Source organism: Vicugna pacos, chromosome 33 (assembly GCF_048564905.1).
Source record: "Vicugna pacos chromosome 33, VicPac4, whole genome shotgun sequence".
Classification (NCBI taxonomy): domain Eukaryota; kingdom Metazoa; phylum Chordata; class Mammalia; order Artiodactyla; family Camelidae; genus Vicugna; species Vicugna pacos.
Window position 1 is genome coordinate 7,357,765 of NC_133019.1, and position 27,781 is coordinate 7,385,545.

General features: G+C 35.2%; 2 protein-coding genes and 1 pseudogene across 2 annotated transcripts in view; 2 read left to right on the plus strand and 1 right to left on the minus strand.

Annotated features, from left to right (window-relative positions):
• The first annotated feature begins 5,412 nt into the window (after nucleotides 1-5,412).
• Nucleotides 5,413-6,369, plus strand: LOC102542240 (olfactory receptor 8C8-like). Its single transcript, XM_006209829.3, has one exon. It carries the CDS (start codon nucleotides 5,437-5,439, stop codon nucleotides 6,367-6,369), a length of 933 nt encoding a protein of 310 aa, XP_006209891.1. The 5' UTR covers nucleotides 5,413-5,436.
• Nucleotides 6,370-18,329: 11,960 nt separating this feature from the next.
• LOC102541995 (olfactory receptor 8B3-like) overlaps nucleotides 18,330-27,781 on the plus strand; it is a 49,908-nt gene continuing 40,456 nt past the window's right edge. The window contains exon 1 of the mRNA XM_072953779.1: nucleotides 18,330-19,061. Coding sequence (XP_072809880.1) covers nucleotides 18,330-19,061 — 732 coding nt within the window. The remainder of the gene's footprint in view (nucleotides 19,062-27,781) is intronic.
• LOC102541742 (olfactory receptor 8B3-like) lies at nucleotides 26,718-27,631 on the minus strand (annotated as a pseudogene).

A 27,781-nucleotide genomic window follows, 5' to 3' on the forward strand; every position in this document is an offset into this window, starting at 1 on the left:
GTAAGACATTGTTTTACTTCTATAATAAGATTTATCATAAAAAGGTTTATATTAATGATAATAAACTACATTCCTTGCAGTGTTTTATGAGCTTATTTAAACCAATATCTCAGTCCATTTGGTCTGCTGTAGCAAAATGCTATGGACACAGTGGCTTATAAACACAGAAATTTATCTCTCACAGTTCTGGAGGTTAGAAGTCTAAGATGAGGGTACCAGCATGAGTATGTGGGAGCCTTTTTCTGTGTTGCACCTTTCTCATTGTATGCCACCATGGTGCTCATTGTGGCTGGCAATCTCTATGGAATGTCTTTTATAAGGCACTAATCCCTTTTATGAGGATTCCATCTTTATGGCTTAAGTCCATCCTAAAGGCCCCACCTGCTAATGTCATCACCTTTGGGTGTTAGGATTTCAGCATTTGACCACAGCACCTTGCCTCACCACAAAGATAATAAACAGATTTAAAGTAATGCAGCTTTCTTTAATTTCCCTGTGTCTCCGGTACTTGTCCCATTTGTATATATAAAATGCCAGATGTATTTAGAGGATAAGAAAAACTTATTGAGTAACAACAATAATAACAATAATAATAAATAATAAACATCATCATTTATAAATAATAATGAAATATAAGAGCCAATAACAATAGTAAACAAGTAAATCAGAAAGAACTTTAGAGTATCATTTATTTTTGGGGGGTGGACTGTGGAAGCTGTGTATGTGCTGCTTAGCTCCCCTTCAAGATAACCAGCATTGGGGGTGTCAGTCCCTGAAAGCTTGTGGCCAGTTCAGCTTTGGCTACACCACAGTGCTCAGGCAGAGCTCATGCTTACTCCGAGATATTCTCCACCAGTAGCTTAGCACGGTGGGTCATATAGGAGCTGGTCCATTCTTGGGTAACACAGGTGTCTCCTAACAGACAGTCTTCATTAGGGACTTCCCATCATCCTTATGGAGACTGTTTAGAATTGCACTGTGGTCTGAGATTTTTCTACCCAATCCTTCCTTCTCTCTGTCTTGTCTTAGATGTTAGACTTTCATCCATGTCTGACGGCCTTCATCACTGACTCCCACTCCCTCCTATTTTATCCTTCACAGACGTTTGCTACAATAAGAGTCTTATAAGTCTAATTATTTCTTGGCATCTGCTCCTGGAGAACTTTAAATGACACAGAGGAGTTGCATTACTGGTTTTAAAGCTTACTGTACTGTTTAGATAACCAAGACCGATTGGTTTTGCTACAAAATAGGCAAATTATGGATAAAAGAAGATTCAGAAAAAGATCCTCACTTGCACAATTAATTGCTTTTTACCCAACTAATAAATAATTCCATGGGGAAATAAGAATCTAAGAAACTGATGCTGGAAATACTAACTGTTCTTGAGAAAACTATTAAACTTGATCTCTAATGCCAAATACAAAAATTAATTAAAAATGTATCAAAACAATAAACACAAAACTTAAACATATATCTTTCAAAAGAGAGCATAGAATAGTATGTTGGTGTAGGCAGAGATATCTTTTGCATATTCTAGAAAGCACTAAACCCTAAAGAAAAAGAAGATAAACTTTATTAAAATTAAAACATCTGTTTATCATAAAATATTCATAGACAAGCCACAGACTGGAAGAATATTTGCAATATATATATCTTAAAGGTATCCAAAATATGTAACAACTTAATAATTAAAGTGTATCTCAGTGATAAAAGGACCATTTCATATATTGGCAAGTGATTTGAAAGACACATCCCAGAGGAACATGTGTAAATGGCCGATAGGCACATGGAAATATGCCTGTCTTGCTCCACCCCCTTAGATATATAGTCAGCGGCTGGACAGCACTCCCTTACCAGCTGTACTATCCTCCCTTGCTTCATTGCCCAGACTCTGCTCTCCCTTTTTTTTTAATTGACGCATAGTTGATTTACAGTATTAAATTAGTTTCAGGTGTACAGCATAATGATTCAGTATTTTTACAGATTATACTCCATTAAAAGTTATTAGAAGATACTGCCTATAATTCCCTGTATTATACAATATATCCTTGTTGCTTATCTATTTTACACACAGTAGTTTGTATCTCTAAGTCCCATACGTGCAATTTGTCCTTCCCACCTTCCCTCTGCTCTTTGGCAGCTTCTAGTTTGTCTTCTGTATCTGTGAGTCTGCTTCTGTTTTGCATATACACTCATTTGTTTGTTTTTGTTTTTAAGATTCTCAATAGAATTGATACCGTACAGTGTTTGTCTTTCTCTGACTTATTTCACTAAGCATAATATTCTCTAGGCCCATCCACATTGCTGCAAATTGCAGAATTTTAATCTTTTTTATGGTTAAGTAATATTCCATTTTATATCTGTCTACCTATCTATCCTCTGCCTGTCTATGTCTGTCTGTCTGTCTATCTATCAGTCATATCTTTATCCTTTATCTGTTGATAGCCATTTGGGTTGCTTCCATATCTTGGCCATTGTAAATAGTACTGCTGTGAACACTGGAGTGCATGTATCTTTTCCAGTTAGTGTTTTCATTTTTTTCCCCAGATATACCCACAGCAGTGGAAATGCTGGATCATATTGTAGATCTGTTTTTAGCTTTTTGAGGAACTTCCATACTGTTTTCCATTGTGGCTGCAGCAAATTTACATTTCCAAAAACAGTGTACAAGGGTTCTCTTTTCTTCACATCTTCTCCAATGTTTGTTGTTTGTAGATTTTTAGTGATAGCCATTCTGACAGATGGGAGGTGATATCTCTTTGTTTTGATTTGCATTTCTCTGATGATTAGCGATGTTGAGCATCTCTTCGTGTGCCTGTTGGTCATTTGCATGGATTCCTTAGAAAAATGTCTATTTAGGTGTTGTGCTCATTTTTAAATTGGGTTGTTTGTTTGTTGTAATGTTGACTTGTATGAGCTGTTTATATATGTTGGATATTATCTCCTTATTGGTCATATCATTACAAATGTTTTCTCCCATTCTGTAGATGTCTGTTCATTTTGTTGATTATTTTCTTTGCTGTGCCAAAGCTTTACATTTAATTAGGTTTCATTTGTTCATGTTTGCTTTTATTTCTTTTGCCTTAGGAGACAGATGCAAAAAAATATTGCTATGATTTATGTCAAAGAGTGTTCTACCTATGTTTTCTTTGTGATGTTTTATGGTTTCATGTCTACCCTTTAGGTCTTTAATCCATTTTGAGTTTATTTTTGCATATGGTCAGGAAATGTTATAATCCCATTGTTTTACATGTAGCTGTCCTGTTTTCCTAGCATCACTTGCTGAAATGAATGTCTTTTCTTCATTGTATATGTTTACCTCCTTTGTTGTAGATTAGTTGACCATAAGTGTGTGGGGTTTTTTTCTGGGCTCTCGGTTCTATTTCATTGACCTATGTGTCTGTTTTTGTGCCAGTCCCATACTGTTTTCATTACTGTAGCTTTGTAGTATAGTCTGAAGTCAAGTGTGGGAGCACACGCATTGGTTAATAAGTTGTAGGGCTACAATGCAGAAATGCCTAGCTTATCTTAGGTGTAGGGTTTTAGCTGGAGGGCTGCTTCTGCTTCTTGGAAAACTGTTACCTTTTGCCCTTGCTGAAAACAGCAGGGCGTTCTTCGCTTACCTAGTTAAATCTTGATCTTCATTGGGTCTTTCTGCCTACCTGGTTTCCATTATCAATTGTATACTCCCTAAACATGTAGATTAAGACTAATGTTTCTGTTTTTCACAAAACTGCTGACCTACATACCTGTATGTACACCATACCCCTTACACATTCCTATGACATGTTTTACCTTAATACTTTATTTGACTAGTCTCAATAAATACAAGGGTTTCTAACGGGCTCAGGGAGTTAGAGTTGGTCTCTGGGTCCCTCTCACTCTCTTGACTTGATAAAGTCGTGAGTAATTCACTCTTCCATGGTGGGTCTCACTTATCTACAGCCTCACAATTAAGAAGTTTAACATCCAGATTTAAACTCAGTCTGATTTGAGGAGCTCACTCCCACTTTCTTTTTTTTTTAATATCTTTAATTTTTTTAATTGAAGTATATAGTTGATTCACAGGGCTTTGTTAGTTTCTGGTGTACAGCATAATGATTGTTATACATATATATTCTTTTATTTATTTTCTAATTTTATTATTTATTGAAGTGTAGTTGATTTAAAATGTTAGCTTCAGGTGTATAGCAAAGCGGTTCAGTTATACATATACATACATATATTTTTTTCAGATTCTTTTCCATTATATGTTATTATAAGAAATTGAATAGCGTGCACTTTGTTGTTCATCTATTTTTTTTATACTGTATAGCACAGGGAAATATATACAAGATCTTGTGGTAGCTCACAGTGAAAGAAAAATGTGACAATGAATATATGTATATCCATGTATAACTGAAAAATTGTGCTCTACACTGGAATTTGACACAACATTGTAAAATGACTATAACTCAATAAAAAAATGTTAAAAAATTAGATAAACACTCCCACTTTCTTAACCATTTTGCTACAACATCTCTTTACAGAGGTGAAATCCACAAGCATGGATAATGCTAAACCTATGATTTACTCTTTCACCAATGCGATACCAGAGGCTCTCGGAAAGTGCTAGACAAGGCAGATGATCATGCTCAAGACCTTTTTTTTTTCTTATAGCTTGCATAGACTCTAGGAGATGATGAAGAAACTTCTACCCTCAGTGGGCTCATTTAACTTGAAAGGAAATCATGAGGGAGGGAATAATTTTCTGTGCCTCTAATCAGTTTTTCCTGAAATGGAATAGAGTCTCATTTGAGTCAACTGATTGCTTTGGAGCTCATATAAGGTGGTTTTCCTCGTTGGAAGTGAAGAGGACCTTCTGGCAAATTTTCAAATTCTTAAGTGAAAGGTATGCCGGCCTCTTCCCCGGCATACCTCTTCTAGTGGGTCAAAGATGGAGGCCCATGTTGATGGACATTGCCTCCTTCATTGCCAGAAACTGTGACCCTCTCAGAACTGTAGGGGAGAAGGAGCCTTAAGGTTCAGGGGCAGTGAGGCATCCAGGGAAAAGAAGGTGAGGGTTGAATCACCTTTGTTTTAATTTCCTTTCAAACCCCAAACTGTGTAACTCAGGGATTCTGGAACACCACCTATTTACTGATCTTTTTAGCCCTGATCCTTAACAGAGGCTGAGGAGAAAAGAGGAAATGATGTGCAGAGACACTGGGAGTCTATCAGCATTCTTTCCAGACAGCAACATGAGTAAGGGTAAAGGAGAAAAATGAGGAATCACTGGTGGTGATCATAATTAAGTCTTGCTTTCTGGATGCCTTGCTGTGTGTCTTTAGGCACCTCTGAGCTTATAAACTAGCTCTCCGGAAACAAAGAGGGAAGATCCCCTGTTACTGTCAGATTCTACCCCTGTTCCTGCAGATCACAACTGTGCAGTGAATGGCTATGGAAAATAACTCCTCTGTGACCGAATTTATCCTTATGGGATTAACAGACCAACCTGAACTCCAACTGCCCCTGTTTTTCCTGGTTTTGGTGAACTGCATGATCACTGTGTTGGGCAATTTGAGCTTGATTAATCTAATTTGTCTGAACGCGCACCTTCACACCCCCATGTACTTCTTCCTCTTCAACCTGTCATTTATTGATCTCTGTTATTCATTTGTGTTTACCCCCAAAATGCTAATGAGCTTTACTTCAGAGAGGAATAGTATCTCCTTTAGAGGATGCATGACTCAGCTCTTTTTCTTCTGCTTTTTTGTCAACTCTGAGTGCTATGTGTTGACAGCCATGGCCTATGATCGTTACGTGGCCATCTGTAAGCCCCTGCTGTACACAATTGCCATGTCCCCTCAGGTCTGTTCTCTGCTGATGTCTGGTTCATATGTGATGGGGTTTGCTGGTGCCGTGGTCCACACAGGGTGTATGATCAGGTTGATCTTTTGTGATTCCAACATCATCAACCATTACATGTGTGACATCTTCCCCCTCCTCCAGCTGTCCTGCAGCAGCACCTATATCAACGAGCTTGTGGTTTCTGTTGTTGTGGGCACAGTTATTATAGTATCTAGTGTCATTATCTTTATTTCTTATGCTTTGATTCTTTTCAATATCCTTCATATACCATCAGTTAAAGGTTGGTCCAAAGCCTTTAGCACCTGTGGCTCCCACATAATAACAGTTGGTCTCTTCTATGGATTTGGGCTGCTCACTTACGTCAAGCCATCATCTGCTGGGTCTGTAGGGCAGGGGAAATTTTTCTCAGTGTTTTACACCAATGTGGTGCCCATGCTGAACCCTCTCATTTATAGCCTCAGGAACAAAGATGTCAAGATTGCTGTGAAGAAAACCCTGAAGAGAATTACAAACTGAACAGAACCATTTATGCCTCCTTTTCCATCTTCTCTTCCTGTCCACTTTTTCCTCTTCTTCCTATTTTTTTTTAAGTCTCTCATTTGTCTTTCTAAAGTCTTCTTGGCAGGATTTCTGCCCTAATGTCTTTCCTTCTCTTACCACATAAGGTAACTTTGTGGGCTTATTCTTGGACTTGAGGGTCATCCTGAGCCCTAAGTGAGCCCACACTAGTGGGAGACAATAGGATGATAAACTTTCTAAGGATAACACTACCTAATATTTTTTTGTGTGTCTTTCCCATCCAAGGTAAGCATGGCACGGTATGCTATTTGATAAGTTCTTTACTTGGTTTTATTACATTGAGTCCTTTCCTGGTACAAGGGTTTTATTACCTACAACTGCTTAAAACAGAGAAGGAATGACAAAAATTGTAGGCATGATAAAGTTGGAAAATTTTCCAGAATTTTTCAGGGTTCTCTTAGGATTCTCTCTCTCAGGGTTCTCTCTTAGCTGTTGTTCTAGATTTTCAGTATGCATGTATAAAGGAATTGAATACTTTGTTGAACCAAGGTCCGTCCTTTTATTCTTGAGGATGCTTGAGAATTTATCAGCTACACTATTCTGCCCACCTTTTTCAATCCTCACCTGTAACAAATGCTTCTATTTAATGTATTTGTCAGCTGATTCTTCGTCATCAGTGGAATTGAGATTGTCACCAACTTGTCTATGTATCTGTGGTTTGCCATTTTGGTTGAAAATTATACAGTGATATTCTTGCCTGCAGAATAGGTTGTCACATGTAATGTCAAGATTCTTTGTCTAAGTGTGTAAAAGAGATTTCCCCTTTGCAAAGGAAGATCTGTTTTCTGCTTTCAGAAAACAAACAAAAATATATGGTGGAAACGGTGTTCTGTTGGGATTAATTCTTTCTACATGTAAATGTGATACCTCCCTTTTGTCTCTCAGAAGAAGGATTAAGTCTGCAGTCCGTAATGTGTACCACAATTTTACAAATCCTATTAAAATACAAGTCTCCTTACCTGATTTTTTAGATAAGGAAATAGTTATATGACTTGCTCAGGATTGCACAGCCCAGTTTTTGAATCCACTATTCATTATGAAGAAATGGAAGGAAAGAAAGAATTGTGAGGGAACAGAAAGAACTTCTGGCGAGTTGTTTCTGAATAAGCTTGAAAATGGGAGTTTTCATGGGAATAATATCCTCAGCCAAGATGGCTGTGGCAGAGAGATGCTCTGCAAGGCTTCAGTGCCCAACTAGAAAAATGCGCCTACTCCTGGAGAAGTTTAATTAAGTGGGGTAAGCAGTGTGAGTTACAGAGAAATATTTATCACAATCTATTTATAATAACCATCATTTCCTGGGATGGTGAGGCTCAAGAATTTGGGGACATGCCCCTCTGGTAGGCATGTCACAATTTTCATAGTAGTATGTGCACTTTAACAAGCCTATTAGATATTATAGTATCATTTGGAAAGAAGAAAAAAGGGTTCTCTATAATGAAAACAGTAGAAAATAAGGCTCTACAGTTTTTTGTGTGTGTGTCACACAGAAGATAGACTCTACTATCCTTTGTAACCTAGAAGGGGGCTTCTAGGAGGGCAAGAATAAATGACGTTTGGTAAAAGAGCACTTCCATGGCTTTGGCAAGAAGCGAGCCCAGTGAGACAGATGGCACTCACTGCTCCATTTTAAAAGCCCAGGCAAAGAGGCCCTTCACCCTCTGGTTGCCAGCTCTAGCAGCCACGTGCAGGGGGAGTCGCCCTCTGTGGACAAGAGACCTGTGGGGCTGCTGGAGGAGTTTGTGTTTCAGGTGCCCAAGGAGTACAGTGATCACCTGTAGGTGCTGAGGACTGTGGTGGTGGGAGACTCGGCAAGGAATCCTGATGTTCACAGCTCCAGGCAGATGCCCAGCCTCTGTCTCCCCATGTCAGATACTGGGTGCATTCCCAGCTGATGTATCCTCTTAGTACCATCAAAGCTGTATGATTGTGCTAAGAATCCATAAGCCTTCAGCAGATTAGGGCTTCTTTTGTTATTTTGAAGAATTTGAAATGAAAAAATGAAATTTGTCCTAGATTGGTTTAACATTAAATTTGTCAAAGAGAAAAAAAAGTTCTTACATTATTTGAACGATTTCAATGATAAATTTTTGGATGGTTTTAAAAATGATTTAACACTGTGTGTTATTTGACATTCAATATTTCTTTTTGTGGTGATCATAAAAATATGGTTATAACTATTAAGAATTTATCTGTAATTGCTATTTAATTCTTAAAACATGATAGGAAAAATTAGGTTCCAGAAGCAAGCACACATTTTCACTAAGGATTATAAAGATATTTTATTAGGAAATATTATCTAATACATGAAGTAACTACAGTTCTGTTTTAATTATAAGTACATGTTGAGTTTCAAATAATTTACATTAATTTGATATGTATTAAAATACTGTTTTTGAATTTTACCATCAAACAAATTACATATATACTAAAATATTCACAGAACATTCATTTATAGCTTAATAAATAATGAACAAAATCAATGCAATCCCTACTTAGATAATAAAATATTGCCAGAACAGTTCATTCAGTATTTATAGCTATATTTTTCCCCAAGTGGGTATTTAAGTCTTCAGAGACCTAGCCCAATGATATGAGATAGGTACGTTTCAAAATAGCTTATTTAGCCAAATTAGGGCAAGTGGACTGTGTGCATTCAGTACATAGTTCAACTTTTGCTGAATGTCTTCATTTTTGGAAAATATTTGTATAAACAGGTATATTAAGTGTTACAAAGTGAGATGTTATATATTATAGCTTTGTGAGTTTTTGCTTGTTTCCTTTAATGAAATACATGGTAGATTTACTTTAAGATTACACAGAGTTATGTAAATAAAGTACACAAAATATTTTTTTTATGTTTGATATTATCATATGGTATTTAAACATTTTTTTAATTTTTAAATTTTTTTTTACATTTTTTTATTGATTCATAATCATTTTACAGTGTTGTGTCAAATTCCAGTGTTCAGCATGTTCAGCACAATTTTTCAGTCATTCATGGACATATACACACTCATTGTCACATTTTTTTCTCTGTGATTTATCATAACATTTTGTGTATATTTCCCTGTGCTATACAGTGTAATCTTGTTTATCTATTCTACAATTTTGAAATCCCAGTCTATCCCTTCCCACCCTCTACCCTCCCCCGTAACCACAAGTCTGTATTCTCTGTCCATGAGTCTATTTCTGTCCTGTAAGGTACACAAAATATTTTGGAGAGAAAAATAATCTAAATAAGATTAAGTATCTGTATAGGTCTTTCATTCTAAAACTTCCCTTGGAGTTACCTCCCTTTGATTTTTATATCTGAACCATTACACCTGGCCATTCAGAATATAGTATTAACTTTTTTTGTTTGTCTAGGACCCTACTTTTATTACTATTTTTTCATCCTGGAATTTTCAAAAAGAAATCATTGGAGAAATAATGAAAAATAAAGATAAATATACACAACTTTAAAAAACCAGGTTCCCAGGACTGAAGAGTTTTCTCCAGCTTTTTTTTGAAATTTTTAAAAAATTGAAATATGGTCAGTTTACAATGTTGTGTCAATTTCTGGTGTACAGCATAATAGTTCAATCATACATATACATACATATATTCATTTTCATATTTTTCATTATAGGTTACTACAAGATATTGAATGTAGTTCCCTGTGCTATACAGTTTAAACTTGTTTATTTTATATATAGTAGTTAGTACTGTAAATCTTGAACTCCCAATTTATCCCTTCCCACCCCTTTCCCTCATGGTAAGCATAAGTTTGTTTTCTATGTCTGTGAGTCTGTTTCTGTTTTGTAAATAAGTTCATTTGTCTTTTTTTAAGATTCTTTATATAATTGAATCTCCAGCTCTTGATGCAAATACTTAGAACTGATATTTTCTTCTCAGTGTTTCTCAGTATATCTTATTGTTTCTTTATCTTTCAGTGCATAAACTGAATCCATCTTCACTGCCTAAATTACTTCACTAGCCTCCCCAGATATTCTATTTTTAATTTTTCTATTTATTCTCAGCATTTAAAGCAAAAATTCTATTTTTTTACTAAACTTTTGTTTACTAAAAATTGTCTCCACCAATTGAGTTTTTACTTCTAATGTTCTTTGGAATTCTCTAGTTAACCACTGAGTTTGAAAGATAGTTTGTATTGACTATTCTTGAGTCGTAGTGAGTAAGGTGGCCTTTTATGGATTTGGTAATCAGATTCACCAAATATGATGCATTTGTTGGTGCTACTTTTTAACCCCTTGACAGACAGAGACTGGAAACTTTTGGTGATTGAACATTCAGTGACTATCTTGTGACCATAAGCAGAAAACCTGATTAGAAAAGAACCTATATTGTGGGATCAGGGCCAAGAAAAAGATCTAGAGAAACTGGGCCTTGGTCACGTCATCTGAACTCTTGGGTTGGGCTTCACTGGAATCCAAGGAAGTATTTGAATTTTTATTTAAATGAAGAAAGTTCTTTTAAGATTTCACATATAAGTGATATCATATGATATTTGTTTTTCTCTGACTTCACTCAATATGATAATCTCTAGGTCCATTCATATTGTTGCAAATGACATTATTTCATCCTTTCAATGGCTGAGTAATATTGCATTCTATAAATGTACTATAACTTCTGTATCCAGGTATCTGTTGATGGACATTTAGGTTGGAACGATACAAAAATTCTATTTACAGAGGAGAAACAGACTCACAAACATAGAAAACAAACTATGGTTACCAAAGGGGAAAGTGTGGGAAGGGATAAAGTAGGGGTTGGGGATTAACAGACACACATTACTATATATAAAATGGATAAACAACAAGGACCTACTATACGACACAGGGAACTATATTGAATTTCTTGTAATAAAATATAACGGGAAAGAATCTGAAAAGAAATACATATATGTGTATGTGTATATATAACTGAATTACTTTCCTGTACACCTGAAACTAACATTGTAAATCAATTGCACTTTAATAAAAATTTTTTTAAATTCATTCAAAAAATAAAATGTGGTCACACTAAAAATAAATAAATGAAATTATTTTATTTTTGAAACTGCTTTCCCCCCAAAACTCAAATTTTATTCAGAATAATCTGAGTGGTTCTATGACTTTAGCTATGAAATGTGAGTATGTGTCTATGTTATTGCAGCATTACGCAGCTTAAATTTAAGATTTCTTTTGGATGAGAAAGATGGGAAAGCAAAAAATTCTTATTCATAGAGATTTAGAAATTCAAACAAGCAAATTAAAATTGTTAACCATAACACAAGAATTTTAATTTTACAGCTTTTTTTTGGTACTCTTAATGCAAGGCTACTCAAGGATAGTCTAATATACTCTCTGTACTTTCTAATTTACAGTTACAACATAATTAACCAACAGAAAACTTCACCAATTCAGTTGTCATCGTTTCAGAATTTTTCAAAATGTTGACATGAGATACAAAGAAGAGCAATTCCATTACCTATCATTATACTTTGCATGTGCTGTAAAGAATAGAAATAACCCTTGAACAACGTGGGTTTCACTGCACATGTCCACTCATATGCAGATTTTTTCAATAAATATGCACTACACTACTACACAATCTGTGATTGGTTGAATCCACAGATATGGAAATGCAGATACAGAGGGCTGCTGTAAAGTGATACACAGATTTCCAGCTGTGCAGAGGGTCAGTGCCCCTAACACCCACATTGTTCAAGAGTCAACTGTAGTTATATAAAAAAAAGTTATATTTTCAGCCTTTTGTATATTTAAAGATGTTCATTTCTTCATAATTTATAGAAGATACTTTTTGCTGGGAATAGAAATCTAGACTGATAGTATTTTTCTTTCATAATTGAAAGGCATTGCTCTACTATAAACTGGCTTACTTTCTTTTGATGAAAAGCCTGTTACTCTTTTCTTTTTTCTTTTGTATGTAGTGTAACTTTTCCCACTTCTAATTGCATTTAAGATTTTCTCTTTATCACTGGCTTTAATCAATTTGGTTATCGTGGTTTTCTTTATATTTTTCTTAAAGTTTCTATAAAGTTTTCTTTATATTTTTCTGCTTGGAGTTCTTTGAGATTCTTGGAACTGTCAGTTTATAATTTTCATCCAATTTTGGCCATTATTTAAATATTTTTATAACCTCACTTCTTTTGGAATTCCAATTCTATAAATGTTAGGCTGTTTGTAATTGTCTCACAGTTCACTAGTGCTCTGTTCATCTATTTTTAGTCTTTTTTTTCTCTTTGTGTTTCTATTGTTATGCTGTCAAGTTTACTAATTATTTCTTCTGCAGTGTGAAACCTTCTGGTAGGATTATTTTCTAGATTTTTTGGAATTTTAATTGAATTATGTCCTTTTCTAATATAAATACTTTTTTCCCTAGCAACATATGTGCTATTCATTTATTTTTCTTACCCTGTTGGATTGTCTATTATCTTCAGTACGGCGTCAAATAGGAATAGTGGGAGTGGAAATTCTTGTGTTATTTCCACATTTAGTGGTAAAGAATTCACTCTTCACTTTTAAGTATTGAAGTTAGGTATAGTTTTATTTTTAAATGTTTTTCTTTTTTTTGCAAATGACCTTTCTTAGGTTAAGGAAATTTTCTTCCCTTCTATGTAAATTTTTTAAGCTTTTTCTCCATCTGTTTAGATGATCATGTAGTTTTACCTCTTTACTCTTTTAACATGGTGAATTACATTGATTGACATTCAGATATAAAATGAGATATTTTGGTTTAATTCAAATATTAAACCAACTTGCATTCCCAAGATTAAACCTTGTTTTTCATGATGCATTGGTTTTTTACATATTGTTGGATTCAATTTGGTAAAACTTAAAAAAAAAAACCTTTTTGCATCTATGTTTATGAAGGGTATTGGTCTTCAATTTTCTTTTCTTACAACTACTTTGGTTTTGGTATGAGAGGAATGCTTGTTTTATAGAATTAATTGTATAATTTTCCTATTTAAATTTGTTTTCAGTTTGTGTGTAATTGCTATTATTTCTTTTGTAAATGTTTGGTAGATTTTAACAACAAAGCTATTTGAGCCAGGATTTTTTTTGTGTGTGGTAAAGTTTTTAATTAAAATTCAATTTCTTTAATAGACTTAAGGGCATTTTATTTACCTACTTCTTCAGTGAATTTTGGCACTTTGTATCTTTCAACAGATTAATCCTTTATTGGTTGCAAAATTTATTAATGTAAATTTGTTCATAATGCTCTTTTACTTTCCTTTTAAAGTGTTTAGAATCTATTGCAATGTACTCTAATATTTCTGATATTGGTAATTTGTGTCTTTTCTCCTTTTGTCCTGAGCAGTCTGGCTAAAGAATTACTTCTTTTAATGATCTGAAAACCACAAATTTTAGATTAGCTAAATTTTATATTGTTCTTCTATTTCCTACCTTATTGATTTTTTTTGCTATTATCTTTATTATTGTATTCTTCTGCTTAGTTTGGTTTTAATTTTACTTTTTTTATAGTTTCATAAGATAAAATTTTAAGTCTTTGATTTAAAACCCCTCTGCTTTTCCAATGTAGGCACTTACATGCCATAAAGTGCCTTGTAAGCCCTGTATTTACATTACACACATTTTTATATGTTGTGTTTATATTTTCATTCATTTCAAAATATTTTCTGATTTCCCATTTTATTTCATATTTTTAAAAATTTTTAATATTTTTTTCTGGTAATAACTTTCTTGATATTATCCACATGTACAATTCATACATTTAGTGACTAAAATTAAGTGTTTTTTAGTTTACTCATAGAGTTATGCAACCATAACCATAATGAATTTTAGAATATTTCATCATCTCCCAGAGAAATCTCATATCCTTTAAACATCACCTCTCTACTTCCTCATCCTCTTTATTCTTTTTCTTTATATTTATTTTCTTTATAAAAAGTACTTTATTCTTTTTCTTTGCTCAGTAATATTTCATTGTATAGGCATAAACATTTGTTTACCCATTCATCAGCTGATGGACATTTAGATTTTTATACTTTTTGGCTATTAAGTGCTATGAACATGCATATGTAAATTCTCATGTGGATATATATTTTCTCACACATTGCTGTAAGGTCATATGGTAATTCTATTTTTACGTTTTTGATGAAATGCTGGATTGATTTTCCAAATGACTATACCATTTGACAATGTATGAGTTTCCAATTTCTTCACATTCTCATCAACATTAATAGTATTATCTGTCTTCTTATTGTGGCCATCCTAGTGTGTGTGAGGTGATATTTTGTCCCAGTTTTAATATCCATTTCCCTGCTAACTAATGATTTTTAACATATTTTCATGTGCTTATTGGCCATTTGTATATTTTCTTTGGAGAAATATCTATTCCAGTAATTTATCCAACTAAAAGTTGGGTCATTTGTCTTTTATTAGTGAGTTGAAGAGTGGCTTATGCATTCTGGGTGTTAGATGTAGATTCTGGTGCTTCTTAAATAGAAGATTGGCACATATTTCTCTCATTCTCTGTGTTGTTTTTTCACTTTCTTGGTGTCTTTTGGAGACACTCCTTATTTTGAGCAGGTCGAACATTTTAGATAGTCTTATACTTTTTGACTAAAAAGGGAGCCCTTTCTATTAAGTATAACATGATGTCCTTTTCTCTCCACAGTGTATATTTAATTATGTATATGTATTTTTTCATATATATATTTATGTAATAGTTTAAATATACTAAGGCATTGAGTTGATTTAAAGCTTAGAAGAGTAAATTTACTTAAAAATAACAAATATATTCTACAGATAAATTGAACAAGTACGATTTCCTACAATAAACATCTTTCACAGGCTTTTTGGTTGTGGCAGACTGTGCTGGTATCCTACTCAGCTGACATTTCTCTCCTTCTTAATGCTGAAACTTCATTTCATGATAGTGGCTGTAAATGGGAGATTGTCATCTTCTCAGTACTCCTTGAAACTTGGTTGGCCATGTGCATAGTCCTGACTGAAGAGGCATGAAGGGAAGTCATCTACTGGCTTTTGGAGAAGATCACTTCATGATATAAAGAGAGAGAGATGTGAGGGGCAATGTTTTGCCTTGTTCTGTTGCTTTATTCTTTGGAGATGGTTGTCTTTGTTTTTGTCCTTCAGAGTGTTTAGTTGCTGATCCAACCCTAGGACGCTGTACTTTCAAATTTATTATGTGAGAAAAATAAGTGCCTATTTTAAATGAGTTTTTAACTGAGCATTTTGTAACTGAAGCAGGAAACTTTCTAATTGATAACAAGGGTTAAAAGTTACATTCCTGAGGTATTAAATAAAAATATATTGTTCTAACAGATGAATATTGGAGAGGATATTCTGGCAGTTTTTCAGTAAACATTGAAGAGAAAACCTGTAGTTTATTTTGATACAGATTATGTGCTTATTTGAACTTAAGTTTTAAATATATTCTTCAGTTTACTTGGCTAGTGCTTTTGGTTCATTATCTTTTTATGGTCTCTGAAATATAGACATTCTTCCCAATTCTCTTTTCTATATTTGTTGAGTAGAGTAAGAATTTGTGTGATACTTAATGTGCTCAAAACACTTAAAATAATGAGAATAGAACTTTCACAATTTTTATGAAGTTGAACTCTCATTTTATTTCATCTTTAATTTTATCTGCAACTTCATCTGGCTCTGATACTTAGACTTTTATTACAGTGTTTCAATTATGCCATGGATAATTGAGAATCACTGAAAGTTCTTACACTGGCTCATTCTAGCAGCAGTGTATATGGCTACATACCAGGGATTATGTTTGACAAAGCTGGAATAATAGTTGGAGCCACTACAATTCAGTTAAAACCTAGAGTACCTGAGCTTGTGTGGTGGCTGAGGGAAAAGGATGGACGTCAGTGTGGCTATAGACTCTAGTGCTGAGCACGTGAGAAATGTGAAAAACATTCCAAAGGTTTTCATCCAGAGAATGTCATTTACATCATTGTTTATGGAGCACCTGCTGTGTACTCTGCACTATCCATAACACCATGAGAAAAGTCATAAACAAGACTGAAGAGACATTTGCCCTTACAGAACTTGCAGTTTATAAGGGAGCACAGAAATTAAAGGGAAAATCTCTGATGAGCGTTCTATTTGAGGACCTCCTGAAAGTTTTGAGAACAGATGTGATGACCGCTGACATTGACTGTTTACTACATGCCAGGTACTGTTCTAAACACTTTAGGTAACTTTTTCATTGAATCATCAAAACAACCCAACGAAAGAGATGCTATTATTATCAGTATTTTAGAAATTATGAACTTGAGGCGTGGAGAGTTTAAGTACTGTGTCCAAGTGAGAATGCATGGGGTAGGATTCAAACCCATCCCCTCTAACTCTGTGGCCCCTACTCGTCTATAAGGAGAAGGGACTGATAACCTCAGTTAATGAAATAATAACATTTAAGGACCCAGCTGGATCTTGAGGTAGAAATTTCCAGTAGGTGTTTAAATGTAAAAACTTTAGAAGGGAGAAAGGTATAGACTTTTTTTTTTGAGATAACCTAGGAGATGCAATAACTGAAATGAGTTACTAGAGTTTTTGCAAATTTTCAGGTAAAGATATGAAGAAATCTGCAGGCAACTCTAAAAAATTTTTCATTTAGGGTATGGGAAGACACAGCAAAAGAACCTATACAATAGATTTTCTTTAGGAGATGAAAATGTTAGGAAAGTGGGAGTTTAATTTTGCCCCTGCCTTGGGGGATGTACTGTCCCTAGAGTGACCTGAAAACTGTATGAAAATATTGAGTCCCTAAGGAGCTAAACACGGAACACGGTCCACAGTGTAAATACAATCTCCTTATTTCTCTTTTACACATAGACTCTGTTTCCAGGTTGGGTAGGGGAGACTGAGCAAGTTCCTACCCTGTTTATAATCAAGTGGACAATATCAGTAAACTCACATTTAATCTTCTGTGTGTTATCAAGCGACAAACCTGGTAACAGTGCTGTTTGTCTTTCCCTGCTGCTTGAGAAGACTCAGAGTCATAATAAGAATGGATTTGTAGTTCAGAAAAATTCCCAGGGCATGTCTGAAATTAAGTCTGAGCTACATCCTTTTAGAATCAAATGAAATAAAACCTCAGAACCTGAAATTGATTTTCCAGGACCACAGGGGTAAATACCGAGGACACCAAAGTCACTAAGGTTTCTGGCCTAAGGAGGGTGAGTTTCTGAATTATGTTTATATTAATGACCTTCTAATTTTGAGATGGAAGTCCAGGGATATAAGATCTGCCACTTTCCTTCCCATTTTCTGCAGTCCTGAGATTCAAGTGAAACTTCCAGGATAATGTATTTAAGGGGATCAGGAAGTATTCAGAGGTTAGGAGACTCAGCAAGTGCAGTATCTCAGTCAGTACATTCCCTCTCCATGGACAGACTCACTCTTCTACATGAGATAGTAACTTAACCTCTCCTAGCCTTTGGTCCCGTAGTTTTTATTTGGAAACAGTCTTCTTGGTTGCCACCCCACCAGGTCTAATGTGCATTAGAGGCCAGCACCGGGTAACTAGGGTCTCTGCCTCCAATTTTACTGGTGAGGGAAGGGCTTAAATGAATGAGGAAATGGTGAGATGGGAGAAGGACTTTCTATCCTGGTCTATTCTTCTCTCTCCCCTTCCCTTTTCCCAGCAGTCATGTTTGCAGACGGTCTCGTTTGCTGTATTTAGCTTCTTAATATTCTGGTAAAAGGAATTCCATGTTACTCAATATCATGATGATAATGGTAAAGGCAGATTTTGTAAGTCCAGGTTGGGCTAGTGTCAGACATTCCTAGAGTATATACTCTCTCATAGGATGAGGTATTTGGGGAAGAACTGAGCTGATTTCTAATGTACCTTTTTGTCTCCATGTCCACAGAATCCCTTAGTGAAGAATGGCTCCTGGAAATGGTTCTTTTGTGACTGAATTCATTCTGTTGGGTTTAACAGAACAACCAGATCTCCAACTCCCCTTGTTCTTCCTGTTCCTAGTAATGTATATGGTCAGCGTGTTGGGAAATTTGGGCTTAATGACTCTCATTGGGCTTAGTTCACACTTGCACACCCCCATGTACTTTTTCCTCTTCAACTTGTCCTTTGTAGACTTCTGTTATTCGTCAGTATTTACTCCAAAAATGCTGACGGATTTCTTATCAAAGAAGAATGTTATCTCTTACATGGGGTGCATGACTCAGTTCTACTTTTTCTGGTTTTTTGTCGTTTCTGAATGCTACGTGTTGACATCAATGGCCTATGATCGCTATGTGGCCATCTGTAAGCCACTGTTGTATAACATTGCCATGTCCCCTGCAGTGTGTTCTAGGCTTGTGCTTGGTTCATACTTGATGGCATTTTTTGATACCATGACGCTCACTGGATGTCTGCTGAGACTGACCTTCTGTGATGCAAATACCATCAACCATTATTTTTGTGACATCCTCCCTCTGCTCCAGCTCTCCTGCACAGGCACCTATGTCAGTGAGCTAGCGGTTTTCATTGTGGGAGGCATCAACATAATTTTTCCCAGTCTCACCATCTCTGTCTCGTATGGTCTCATCCTGTCCAGCATCCTCCGCATCAGTTCCAGGGAGGGCAGGTCCAAAGCCTTCAGTACCTGCAGCTCCCACGTAGGTGTTGTTTTTCTGTTCTTTGGATCGGGTGCATTTATGTATCTTAAACCATCTTCTGCTAGGTCTATGGATGAGGGGAAAATCTCTTCTGTCTTCTACACGAATGTGGTTCCCATGATTAATCCCTTCATCTACAGTTTGCGGAACAAATATGTTAAAATTGCTCTGAGAAAAACCCTGGAGAGGAGAAAATTTTGATTAGAATCAGTGTCTTTGTGCAGGTATTCACAGGGCAAGAGATTCCATTTTTTAATTAAATATTTTTAGTGGCAGTCTTGTTATTTCTTTCTCACCATGGGGAAAGAAATTTAATCTTCTCTCAGTCTGTTTCCAGTTTTTTAGAGTAGGTCTTCCTCCTTTCATTTCCATTTTATCTCCTTTAGTTTGTTTTTTCTATTTAAGAATAACATTAAGAAAAAAAATTATCTTTGTCTTTTTTCTATTGTCATTATGGTCTTTCTTTTTTTCCTTGTGGAAAAAGGTGAATTGTCCCACTGATGATCAATATAGTAACACTAATGTGACTTTGTGCATTTGGGGGGCATTTTCTAAACTGCCACTTGTAATGTGCTATTAGAAGCACGAATCAGGTAGTCTGTCCTTCTCTCTTCCCCCAACAGTGATCAGGAATATGACTCATTTAAATGCCAGTGTTTCACGATTATAGCCAATTTCATAAGGACTATCAAATATACCCCACTTTGCAGCTGTAATCACCATACATTAAGCTTCTTTCTTGTTTACTTCATAGATTTTATATTTGCCTTCTGCATTCAAAGTGGCACATTAGATTGTCAATATGTGTTTATTACATGAAGAGAATACCGAAACTCAGAGAAGTTAATGATTTACTTAAAGTCACACAGCTTCTTCATGAAAAAGTCTAGAATAGGTATTAGCCACCTGACTTTCAGTCTACCACTCTTTGTGGTATACTTTCTATTTTATTTTTATTTTAGTGAACATGAAATATGAGAAAACATCTCTGTTTTAAAAGCTGGCTTCATACAAAAAATACAGTGAAATGTTTTCTCTGTAATCCAGAGAACAAGGCATGGGAGGGAAAAATTCCCAGGAACATGTCCTTAGTCTGTCACCCAAAAGCACACCCAAAAGGCCAATAAATGAGAGGCTCCTCATTAGGAAATGGCAGTAAGATTTAGAAACCACAGTTCATTTTGAATTTGTATCCTAGTCTGTAGAGCTCTGTAATTATCCTCCACTTTCCATAGCTTTGATTAAAGCTTATAATACACGATGAACACACATTAGCAGTGGTTTTAGGAACGAAGCCCAGTGGCTATGGCCACATTCTTGCGGAACCAGGTAGACAGAAGGCAGCATCTTTAGGAGAAGAACTAGTGATTGGTAATCAAAACTCAAGTTAGAAAATAGACTGATGAAAAAAGAAAGCCCTTTTGATGGCCTTCTTCTCCTATTTGGAAGGCTCTAAAAATATTATGGGTATCACGGGATGTCTTTGGATGTGATGAAATCTTAAGTTATTTGATATTTAAAAAGTTAAACCCATAGGACTGGTGGATGTGGAAACAACAAAATTACTCTTGGTTTGTTGGCTTTATTCTTACTTGGATTTTAAAGTACAAAATCCCCAAATCGTAGCTGGGAGAGCAATGACAATTTGAAATAAATAATTGATGAATAAACTAATTTTTACAACGTCTTTTTAAAAGTAATGTTGGGTTATTTTTCTTTAGAGAAAACAGGCAAAATTATGACCACTCAAAACCCTTAATACGATGTGTCAAGAGACAATTTAAACATGTTCTAAGGTAACTATAATAGCATTTACTACTTTACTGCTCTCTAATCCCCACTCGGTATGTAGGCGTTTTGAAATTTAGCATAGCTGGGTTGCTGGCTTGCTTGTTTGTTTTTAGATGTTCAGTGTTGCTAAATCCCTGACTTATGGTTTTAAATGACTACTGATACTCCAGCCCCTTATCCAATATTAATATGTCTGATTTTCCCTTAACATAGTTCTATTTGTATGAAACAGTTGGTCTTGTCTGAATTTTTCATTTGCTTTTCTTTTGATAATAGTCTGTTGTTTTGATAAAATTGTTTTTTATGTTGAAAGAAAAGTGTATCTTAATAGATAAATAATACCTGTGTTATTTGGGAATCTTTTTTGACATTACAGAGTGTGTTCAGTCCATTATATATTTTATTACTATTTGAACTGGCCCAAAGAGTGGATTAAAGCTTGTAATTATTCCTTTATTTGATGAGACTCAAAATACAAATGAAATCTGTTTAAATTTCTGAAAAAACTATTTTTTTAATTAGGTTTTATTCTTTCAGATTATTTTGGAAAAGGTTAAACAGAAAAACAGATATACATACATATTGTAAAAGTTAAGCATGGCAAAATTTTAATAGAGGAAAGATAATATTTTTGTTAGTGCATTTAAGTGTTGTATAGCTAATTCTTTAATCCATTTGAGTTAGTTTTTGTGTCTGGTGTAAGATACTGGTCTAATTTTATTCTTTTACATGTGGCTGTTCAATTTTCCCAAACCCATTTAGTGTAGATACTGTCCTTCCCCCATTGTGTGTTCTTTGTTTCTTTGTCATAAATTAATTATTCGTATATGTGTGGATTTATTTCTGGGCTCTCTCTTCTGTTCCATTGATCTGTGTGTGTGTTTTTAAAACAATAACATACTGTTTTGATTACTGTAGCTTTGTAATATAGTTTGAAGGGGTTAGGATCCTTCTAGTTTTGTTCTTCTTTCTCCAGAATTCTTTGGCTATTTGGGGGTGTTTTTCCATCCCTATTAAAATTCCAGTGGTGTTTTTTCATGGAATTAAAACAAATAATTATAAAATTTATATTGAAATTATTCAAGTGAGCTTTAGAAGCTTGCATCTTTCAATAAATGTATTCACTTAATTGGTTGTCGAAAGTTTTAGTACCGATTTATTCGTAACATTCCCTTACTTTCCTTTTAGGTCCATAGAATCTGTAGCAACAACCTCTAATATTTCTGTATTATGATGTTTGCCTTTCTCTTTCTTTGCCTAATCCGTCTGGCCACAGGATTATCACCCTTATTAATCTCAAAAACAGTTTTTAGGTAAATTGATTTTATAAATTGCTTTTCCCCCTGTTTTACTGCTTTCTCCCATTACATTTATCATTTATTTTTTTCCTGCGTATTTTGGGTTTATTTTTATTTTGTGTGTTTTCATGAGATAAGATACTTGACTTTGACTTTGTCTTTGACTTGAACTATCTGGTGCCTAAATTGCTGTGCAAACATTTTGTTAAACGATATTGCAAGTATTTTGACAAGTTTTGTTTTCATTTTTATTAATTTCAGAATGCTTTCTGATATTTCTTTTCATTTCATTTTTTTTTTAGAACTTAGTAGTATTTTTCTGGTAACAGATTTATTGATATTCACATACCATATAATTGTAGAATTAAATAGTTTTCACTTTACTCACTGAGCTGTACAAACATTGCCACAGTATATTTTAGGACCTTTTCACCATTCCTAAAGGAAATCCTCTACCCTTTAAGCTGTCAGTTTCCTATTTCTCACCCCAACCCCAGGCAGCCACCAATCTAATTTCTGTCCCTATAGATTTGAATACTCTGGGTATTTCATATAAATGGAAGAATATAATACGTGGTTTTTGTGTGTGACTGGCTTTTCTTGTTTGGCATAATGTTTTCAAGGTTCCTCCATGTTACAAATTTAAAGGTAATTCGTTGTTTTTCTTTTGCATTTGTTGCCAAGTAATACTTCACTCTGTGGATACACCATGTTTTGTGGTACAAATTCTGTTGAATTACATTTTGTCTAATATTTTTTTTCTATTGTCACTAGTACTGTGTTGGTGTCATATCCAAGAAATCATTGCCCGCCCAACCCTTGATTCCAAAGATTTTCTTAGATATTTTCTTCAATGAATTTTATTATACGACTTCTTACATTTAGATCTACAATTTATTTGCAGTTAATTTTGTTTACTGTGCAAGTTAGAGGTCCAGTTTCTTTCCGTTTGAACATTCTGTTGTTCCAGTACCATTTGTTGAAAAGACGACTGTCTCACCACAGAATAGTCTTGGCATCAATGCCAAGTGGCCGTAAACATGGGGGTTGTTTCTGAATTTTCTTCACTGAAATATGAGTTATGTATTTACAACTGTCATGAAATTAAATGCAGGCAATTTACCTCTACACTTGAGCTCTTTGGTTTTCTTCTGCGTGTCATTTTTATAAGTACTTTACTGTATTTGCTTTCATGGCTTTTTATTCCACTTGGTTAACAGTTAAACACAAAGGTGGGGTGGTGTTAGTTGCTTTCAAGCTACTATTTTCATTAATTTTTATCATTCAGAACCAGAAGATTGAAGGTGAGGAGGAAAAAGAAAGAGACTTTAAAATGTTCCTCTCCTTGAACTAACTACTCTTTGAAACAGCGGCTTCCTTCAACTCTTGGCGCTCCTCAAAATAATTCAGATACTGTCTGTAGTCACAGTGCTGTTCATTAGATCCTCAGAACTTACTTATTTTCTAACTGGAAGTTTCTACTTTTTGACCAAAATCTCCTCACTTCCCCAACCCACCTTCCCTTGGCAACCACCTTTCTACCCTTTGTTTCTGTGAGTTTTAGTTGTTGTTGTTGTTGTTTAAGAGTTCACACGCATGTTATATCATGCAATATTTGTCTTTCTTTGTTTCTTTTATTTCACTTTAAAACATGTCCTGTAGGACCATCGATGGTATTGCAAAAGGCAAAATTTCATTCTTTCTCATGACAATAATATTTCATTGTACTTCTATATCACATACTTGAAAGTTGCTAAGAGAGTAGATTTTAAAAGTTCTCACTACCCAACCGACAAAGGCTTGATCTCCAAAATATATAAGCAGCTCATACGACTCAATAAGAAAAAAATAAACAACCCAATCCAAAAATGGGCAGGAGACCTAAACAAGCAATTCTCCAAGGAAGACATACAAATGATCAAAAAACACATGAAAAAATGTTCAATATCACTAATTATCAGAGAAATGCAAATCAAAACTACAGTGAGGTATCACCTCACACCAGTCAGAATGGCTGTCATTCAAAAATCCAAAAATGACAAATGCTGGAGAGGCTGTGGAGAAAGGGGAACCCTCCTACACTACTGGTGGGAATGCAGTTTGGTGCAGCCACTATGGAAAACAGTGTGGAGATTCCTCGAAAGACTAGGAATAGACTTACCATATGACCCAGGAATCCCACTCCTGGGCTTGTATCCAGAAGGAAATCTACTTCAGGATGACACCTGCACCCCAATGTTCATAGCAGCACTATTTACAATAGCCAAAACATGGAAACAGCCTAAATGTCCATCAACAGGTGACTGGATAAAGAAGATGTGGTATATTTATACAATGGAATACTACTCAGCCATAAAAACCGACAACATAACGCCATTTGCAGCAACATGGATGCTCCTAGAGAATGTCATTCTAAGTAAAGTAAGCCAGAAAGAGAAAGAAAAATACCATATGAGATCGCTCATATGTGGAATCTAAAAAAACAAAAACAAACAAACAAACAAACAAAAACAAAGCATAAATACAGGACAGAAATAGACTCATGGACAGAGAATACAGACTTGTGGTTACCAGGGGGGTAGAGGGTGGGAAGGGATAGACTGGGATTTCAACATTGTAGAATAGATTAACAAGATTACACTGTATAGCACAGGGAAATACACACAAAATGTTATGATAAATCACAGAGAAAAAAATGTGACAATGAGTGTGTATATGTCCATGAATGACTGAAAAATTGTGCTGAACACTGGAATTTGACACAACATTGTAAAATGATTATAAATCAATAAAAAATGTTAAAAAAAAGTTCTCACTACTCAAAAAAAGGTAGTATGTAGCTTGATGGGGGTGTTAGGTAACACTGCAGTGGTAATCACATGGCAGTAGATACTTATCAAATCAACACATTGTAAACCTTAAAGCTACCAGTGTTACATGTCAGTTATACCTCAATATATTTGGAGGGAAAAAAGAATTCAAATTCTCATGTTGAGATAAAGGCAAGTGAAGGGAAAGTGCAAAGTAATTACCTAGCTTTTCTTCCACCATATTAAAATTTATTATATTTTTGCAGTTTTAACAACAAGACTTATATATCAAGGATCTTTACTTGATTTTAAAAAATATACTAAAGCCTTCTTGGGATATTTCTTAGAGCAATTTCTTTTTTCTTTTAAATTAATTCAAATATTGTCTAAGACAAAAGTCCCCATCAGAGGGAGCTGTTTACTTAGAATATAGCTGAGACAAATTCCAAAAAGATAATTCCCCTCACTGACAGGGACTGTTTTAGACCACATAACTGTCCCTTAATTCACATCCCATAATTCATAGGGAGAATTAACACAGTTCAGTTTTCACACACTGTTGTAGTTCTGATACAGAAGAAAGCCTTACTTTTGGACAGTTGACATTGTAAGAAGACTTTCCCCTCAAGACCTAGTGTTCCCAAATTCTTTCCTTTACCAAGAGCTATGCTATTGACGGTGTGGACAATTTATGAACTAGCAAATCTCAGAGGAAACATTTTTCCTATAAGTCATTGATGGGACATTTGATACCCCAAACAGGGTAAATCTCAGATTACTGTACTTCTCTTTAAATTATACATGTACTGTGAAACTCTTTGCCTAAACACACAAACAAAAAGTAACACAGAACATGAGAGAAATTCATATATCACTCTGCAGCAAAGAACAGCCAACCTCACATTGAAATATTTTCTCATCCTACAGTCTTACTGAAACGAATATACTGTAATGAAATAGATGTAAGTAGACTATAGAGAATAGTAGAGTAGAAATTGGAAGGGTAAGAGTGCAGTCTCAACCTTTTCTTTATGAAGCTGTGTGACTTTAAGTAAATTATTAACCATTCTGAGCTTCATTTTCCCATCTATGAATGAATCTTTTCTGATGGCCTGTTATGTCCTGGTTTCACTGTACAAAGGTCAAAAGGAAAACTCTGCTGAAATAAGCTTGATGCAAAATATTTACTGTGCAAAATGGATTCTAGTCAGTAGTCTTAAAGGAACCTTCAATGTCTGGCATTTAAAGGAGACATATTCTTCCCACAGAATGCAAAGATGGGGGTAGAAACAGAGTATCTGATTCATGCTTCTATTAGCAAGTGTGGATAAGTGCACCTCCAGTAAAACAGTGTCGCTCTAGTATTACCTAGCTCATTTTTCTTTCACTCAGCTCATTGATCTCTTAATCATTGATCTCTCATTAGATAAAGCGTCTCAAATTTGATTGTTTGGAGACCATTTCCTCTTTCTAATAAAAATTTTAAAAGTTCTAAATGACAATGGTAAAAAAGGAGACAAAGTATTTGTAATTCGGTGTTTATTACTAAGCAGGAAAAATGGTGGAGTAGATATTGTGCAAGTGGTTAGAAAGAAGTCTCAGCTATAAAAATTGGAATAGGTTATTGAGAGAAGGCACAAATTGTCTTAATCGTGTTCAGAAAAAAATAGAATTAAAAAGCTGTCAGTGAAATATTTAATGAAACACACAGAATCTCCCTGTCCTGTAACTAGCTGCACTACACAGATGCTTTCTGATCAAAACGTTTTCCTACTCAGGGTTTTCCTCAGAGCAAGTTTTACGTCTTTGTTCCTCAAGCTGTAAATTAGGGGGTTCAGCAAGGGAACTGTATTGGTGTAAAAGACATCCATAGACACAGAAGAAGATGGCTTGAGATACATAAATGCAATTGCTCCAAAGAAGAGAGAAACAGCAATTATATGGGAACTGAAAGGTACTGAAGGCTTTGGACCTGGAGCTGATATGGAGGATGTTGGCGAGGATGAAACCATAAGTGACAAGCATGGTGATACTGGGCACAGTGACATCGATTCCCGCTATAATGGAAGCTACCAGCTCGGGGGTATAGGTGCTGGTGCAGGAGAGCTGGAGCAGAGGGAAAATGTCACAGAAGTAGTGGTTGATGGTACTTGCATCACAGAAAGTCGATCTTAGCATGCATCCAGTGAGAGCCATGACACCAGAAGATGCCAGGAGGTGTGAACCAAGCATAATGCTGGAACACACTTTAGGAGACGTGGAAATGTTGTACATAAGTGGGTGACAGATGGCCACATACCGATCATAAGCCATTGCTGTCAGCACATAGCACTCAGAAATACAAAAAACTGAAAAAGTAAAGCTGGGTCATGCACCCCGTGTAGGAGATAATATTCTTCTTTGATAGGAAGTTAATCAGCATTTTATGTGTGAATACAGAAGAATAACAGAGATCGATGAAGGACAAATTAAAGAGGAAAAAGTACATGGGGGTGTGGAGGTGTGAATTCAGCCCAATTAGGATTATCAAGCCCAAATTTCCCAACACAGTGACCGTATACATTACTAGAAACAGGAAGAAAGGGGGGAGCTGGAGATCTGGTTGGTCTGTTAATCCCACCAGAATGAATTCAGTCACGAAAGAGCCATTTCCAGGAGCCATTCTCTCTCTGAGGACATCTGTGAGCACAGGAGAAAAGGGTTACACAGAGGACAAACTCCCTTTCCCATAACATTTTCTCATACAGTGTGATGTGTGTGCTGGGAATGACTGATACTAGCCCAACCTGGGCTCACAGAATTTCTCTACTATTACCATGAA

Excerpts from the sequence above, each read along its gene's own strand:
- LOC102542240 (XM_006209829.3), top strand. The coding sequence starts at position 5,437 with ATGGCTATGGAAAATAACTCCTCTGTGACCGAATTTATCCTTATGGGA.